Source organism: Aphanomyces invadans, assembly GCF_000520115.1.
Source record: "Aphanomyces invadans strain NJM9701 unplaced genomic scaffold supercont1.73, whole genome shotgun sequence".
In the NCBI taxonomy this organism is placed as follows: domain Eukaryota; phylum Oomycota; class Saprolegniomycetes; order Saprolegniales; family Verrucalvaceae; genus Aphanomyces; species Aphanomyces invadans.
In genome coordinates this window covers 55,895-61,569 of record NW_008580218.1, presented here as the reverse complement: position 1 = coordinate 61,569, position 5,675 = coordinate 55,895, and the positions used below count along the sequence as shown (strand labels likewise).

At 48.6% G+C, this 5,675-nt stretch overlaps 1 protein-coding gene across 1 annotated transcript; it reads right to left on the bottom strand.

The window, feature by feature from the left end:
• Positions 1-3,466: 3,466 nt before the first annotated feature.
• H310_14522 (hypothetical protein) lies at positions 3,467-4,279 on the bottom strand (the record flags this gene model as incomplete). Its single annotated transcript, XM_008882401.1, has 2 exons — positions 3,467-3,782; positions 3,897-4,279. 2 exons carry the CDS (start codon positions 4,277-4,279, stop codon positions 3,467-3,469), a joined length of 699 nt encoding a protein of 232 aa, XP_008880623.1.
• Between the last annotated feature and the right edge of the window lie 1,396 nt (positions 4,280-5,675).

The following is a 5,675-nucleotide window of genomic DNA, read 5'->3' as shown; positions in this document are numbered from 1 at the left end:
GACTTGAGAGCTTGTGCTATAGTCGACGGGAGACTTATCATGAGAAGGGCAAAAGCGAGGAGGATTCGTTGGCGCTTAGATGTGGGAACATCATCTTCGTCTTCAGGATCGTCGTCAGTTCGTGGACGTCTGCTTGTTGTGACTTCAAGAAATTCAGCTGTGTCCATGTCAACGGAAGAATCACCAGGAACAGGGATCGTAAAATCATCAGGAGCAGGGTGCTCTACTGGCGTTTCTTCTGGTGTGTCGTGACAAGGAGGGTGAGTACGAGGCGATGTTGGTGAACAACCATGTTGAATGTCATGTTGTACGCGCAGAGATGAGCGAGACGAAGGAGGCGGTGCAGCATCGTCTTGATGTTGCGGAGAGTCGTGTGTCGAAGCAGGTGAAGAAGACGAAACTGGCGAATGAGTGCTCGAAGGAGCAGCCGGTGGAGGCAAGGGAGTTGCGGTACTGGCAGCCGTTTGGACGTGAGGTGGAGTTGACACGTTATCGTCCTCTCGATATCGAGGAGGTGGTCTGCGAGTGCGTTGGGAGCGTCGCAATAGTGGAAGGCTCTTCATCCTCAGGTTTCGAGTGCGTTTCTTCAGGAGAATAAAGTGGTAGTGTCAACAACGTCAGGTACATCGGACTGAGACTCATGGAAGTACAGGCTCGTTTCATTGAAATCAACATTCCAGCTAAAAATGATCTTAGCGGGAGATGCGCAGTATAAACGGTAGCCTTTGACGTTTGGTTCATTACCAAGGTACATGGTACGAATGGTCTTCGAGGCAAACTTGGACCGATCATGCTGCTCAACATGAGTAAACGCTTCGCAGCCGAAAATGCGTAAGTTGGAGAGATCTGGTCGCTTGTTGAATAGGCGCTCGAAAGGCGTACCACCAGGGGTCGAGGACGAGTAAGTCCTGTTGCGAAGGTACGTCGCATGAGAGATTGCTTCAACCCAGAATCGGAGCGGGGCATTTGCATAGTGAAGCATAGCACGCGCGCTCTCGACCAAAGTGCGGTTCATGCGTTCGCTTACTCCATTTTGTTGAGGAGTGTGGGGAACAGTCTTCTCGTGGCGGATGCCGTTGTCAAGCAGGAATGTAGAGAAATTCGTCGAGACATATTCACCACCATTGTCAGAGCGAAGGCAACGCACTGGTTTGTCGAATTGAGTGCGGCAGTGTATGACAAAATCTTGAAAACAGCGGAAGGCTTCCGACTTTTGTTTGAGGAAGAAGACAAAAACGTAACGGGAGAAGTCATCCGTAAACGTAATGAAGTAGCGATTTCGACCGCATAGGGACGAATGCTTCATCGGACCACATATGTCGGAATGGACAAGTTCGAATGGTTCCGAGGTCGTCGAGATGGATTTTTGGGGAAAGGGCAAGCGCGATTGCTTCCCAGCGAGACAACTTGAGCAGAATTGATGACTGCAAGTTTTAATGTCGACTCCATCGGTGTATTGCTGCGTCTTCTTCGTGTGCTTGACACTGATTTGGCCGAGGCAAGCATGCCAAACATCGGCAGGTGTCGCAGACAGGGGGACATGATGGTGATGTAGATCACGTGAATCTGAGGTCTCAGACGGCAATTGATTCGCGATGTCGAGAAAGTAGAGGTTGTTGTGCCTGAAGCCTTGAGCGTACACACAACCATCGCGAGTGATAAGGCACTTGTTGTCAGAGAACGCGGTCGTGAAACCGTGATCAGTGACGCGAGACAAGGAGAACAAGTTGCATTGTATGGTAGGGATGTATATTACATCGCGCAACGTGACAGGAAGTGGGCCGTCGGGAGTATTCATTTCCAGTACAATAGTGCCACGACCTTCGACGCTCATATCGCCTCCGTTGGCAGCTCGGATCATGCCTGAGGAGGGGCGGAGGTCCTGAAACCAGGCGCGGTTGTTGCAGTAGTGGTCTGTAGCTCCAGAGTCGAGGATCCATGACGATACGAGATCCGACTGCTTGTCGAAAGTTTGGAGTGTGACGTGGGTGGGGAGAGCCATCATACTGACTTGCTGGTTGTTCGGCTTGGAGGGACGGCGAAGGTTGTTCACAGGTTGTTCTTGTTGAGTGTTGGAATTGCCCGGTTGTTGATTGGCATCCGGCGCGCTGTTGCCGGTATTCCGAGGATTCGGTTTGTTGCCATTCTGATTGTTGCGCAATGCAGTTCTTTTCTTGCGACAAACTCCTCTGTGTGGTTCTGAATGCCACAGTAAGCACAAGGTACTGGGCCATTGTCCTTGTTGCGGTTCCGTTGGTGATTGTTGGGATGTCGCCTGAAGTACAGGGAACGACGCTGAATAAGACCGCTACACCTATCTGTGATTGGTCCGAGGGCATGAGAGTATTGTCCAATCAGGGAAACTAACTTTGGAATTTCGACAAAATTAAATAAAAATTTTGAGCTCAGAATATACATTCTGCAAGGTTGTAATTACAAAAAGAATTATTCTCATACATTGGAGTTGATATGACGCCCTGTTCTTGCAGGTTATTAATCGTTAAAATAGATCATTCATTTCAAATCCCCATTGACCGGAGCGCCACAAAAGTGTGTCATTAACTTAGCTAGGGGACCCACAAAATGTGGCATGACCAGTCAAACGTTAAAAATTGAATACTTTATTCAAGTCAAAAATTGAAAAAAGTATACGGTATGGGTCAATGGAACTACAAGCCATAGGATACATCTTCCCCCCATTGTCTCCCCTTAGACTTGGTGGATAGGGAGCCGTGCAAAGCTCACTCCACGAATTCCGGTATGTCCGTATTGAACTTATGTGCAAAACAAGAGTACTGGTCATGTCAATTGGCCCCGAGTTCAATCCAAGTCAAGTCTTTTCTATTTCATACATAAAAAACAAGTTAAATATAATTTCTTGTAAAGTCAAACCAACACTCTGAAAACTACAAACGCTCTTCATTCACATTACATTGGCAACGCCTTGACGAAGCCGGCACGCACTTCAGCTTCAGTGTTCGAATCCCAAGCACGGATGTTTTCTCCGCCAAGAGCACAGCATTGAGGTTTTGTGCATGCTTTGGGCACTGTCGACGCTTTGGCGTTGCAACGTCCATGGGCAATGGTGGTGGATTGAGTGACAAGGTTATCAAAACGTACAGGGATGTTGGCTTGAAAATTGCCGGGAATATATTCAACCAATAGAATTCATCCATTTCATTAAATCACTTTTGATTGGATAATTCAAACAGGTATTCCCAGTTTTTTGGGCGGCCTTATTCAGCGTCGTTCCCTGTATTGAAAGCGGAGCCATCAGGAGTCTGTGAGGACGTCCTCATGTCGCGCTGAATGATTGCAGTGAACAGGCGGTCCAAGGTGTTGTCGATCTTGGCGCCATTTTGGAAAACATTGATTTGAAAGTTGATAACGTCGAGAAAGCGCTCATCAAGGCTGTTGAAGATGATGTGAACTTGGAAGCGTGGATCGATGGAAACACCAGCTTCAATTACATCGTCATATGCATCTTGAATCGGTCGCAGTACTTGCGAGCAGATTCGTTCTGACCGATGCGGAGGTTTAACAGTGCTTGGAAAAGGTGCGCTTCGCCCATAAAGGACTTGTTACCGTAGCGTTCACGAAGTCGTGATAACATCGCTCCAGCGTGACGGATTTTGAAGACCATGCGGACGTGGACATCGTCAAGGTCAGAGAGGATAATCGCTCGGTCAAGGCGATTCTTGGCGTAATAGTCGGCATGAGTTGGAGGCGTGGTGCCTTCGACAACCTCAGCGACGTCTTTGATTTTGAGATACGTGAGGAGACTACATTCCCATTCGTCATATGACTTTCCGGTGAACACATCGACGGGGGTTTTGAGTTCCATGATTCAATACAATAAACGAGAGAAAAAGGTTTGAGTGATTAACCGAAGTTACTTGTAGCCACGAGATGTGATAAGTGGCAGGTTCTTCTCTTCAAGGTAGAATTTAACATCCTTTAAGAGGATTTTGTCGACGAGATTGGAGCAATCGTGAAGGTGCACGTTGAGCGTTTGCAGCAGGGAACGGGTATTAGAAATTTGCCGTCGGTCTGTGGACGCGAACTCCTTGATAAGAACGTCGTCGAAGTGGCGATTGATTCGTTTGACGCGGCTGATAGCGTCGGCAAGGTCTTGGCGAACTTTGTCTAGTTTCGATTCGGGCTTGACGCGTACGAAGACTTGCTCCAGTGGCGCGCTCAACTTAGCCTTGACTTGGCGTTTCTTGCGCAGGCGGTTGATATGGGATTTGCAGATGATCGCGTTGGCGGGGTTCCGCATAAAATGGCAAACTCTATTTGGAGTTTAGTGCCAAACCACAAATGAACTTCGGGGAAACACTGTTTACAGTCTTTCCCTGAAGGTACTTTCCTGTACCTCTCAAGAGGAGAACAGGTGAGCTGTAATGATAAACGAATGTGGGTCTTGAACGCTAGCTGTCTGGCGTCGGCTGAGGGCTCGTACAGCGGCGGGGGGCAGTCACGGGGCGGGGCGGCTCGGGTGACGAAAGGCTCGGGCGGCGGAATGCGTACGCGGAGGAGGCGCTGGCAGGAGCTCTTGGGCTCGTAACCAGTTGATGGAAAATTGGAAAGCGAGAATGTATTAGGAGTTAGGCTAGTGGATAAACTAGGTTCCTAAGTTCCTTTAAGATTACCGCGCTTGTTCTTCTCGAATCTGGTCTGAATAGCATCGTTAACATGTAGAAAGGGCAGATTTTAGATGACTAGATGCAGGTATGCAATATGATTCGTTGGCCAAATATTTATCCACCAGTTTGTCTCAACAAGCCAATGGTCGAATGATCCTCATCAAGTCTCCTGACGAATGCTCGCATACAGGTTCCATCGACTGGATTACAGGTCTACCTGTTTCCAATGGAAATGACTCAGTCATGACTTGTGTCGACATGGCATCGAAACCGCCCAAGTACTGCGCCACGACGTCGAACGTTGATGACACCAACCTGCAAAGGAGTTCATTGACACAGTTATCCGCAACCACGGTCTACCTGCTGTCATTATCAGCGATCGAAATCCAAAGTTCACTACCGTATTTGCTGCATTCCTGCACCTACGAAAATGTCGGCCAAAACGCCATATGGAAGATGCAGCTTTACAACAAAACGAAAACGAGTTCCCCACGACTAGTCGTCCTGGATTGGCCAAAATCACCTTGCAATTTAAATTTTGAAATGCCCTCCCGCCACATGTCACTTCATTTTTCCTTCCCTCGATGGCTCGAGAGCGCAAGATGAGACAGAAGTCCATCACGCTTTCCAAGAAACTCGTGGACATACAGAAGTAACTCAAAGGAGGCTTCACCTACTACTCCTTAGCAAAACAGTATGGCGTCCAAGGTAATCAAGTTCGTCGATGGGTCGCAAATCATGCCGCCATTAAGACAGCAGCCCACCGGTCTCCAACTGCAGCCACAATAAATCTGGGTCGTCCGGTGGAGAAAAATGACGTCGAGCAGCAAATACTGGAGTACTGCAACCACCTCCGACAAGACGACGTTGCGGTGAGCACAAAGATGGTCATCCTCAAGGCGCTGAGTCTCGACCCGGCATTTCATTCGGGATCATTGAAGGCCCTGACTTCGTGGGTCTACCAGTTTCTTCGACGGCACAACTTGAGCATTCGGCGGCCCACTCGCGTTGGACAGAAGATGTCGTCTT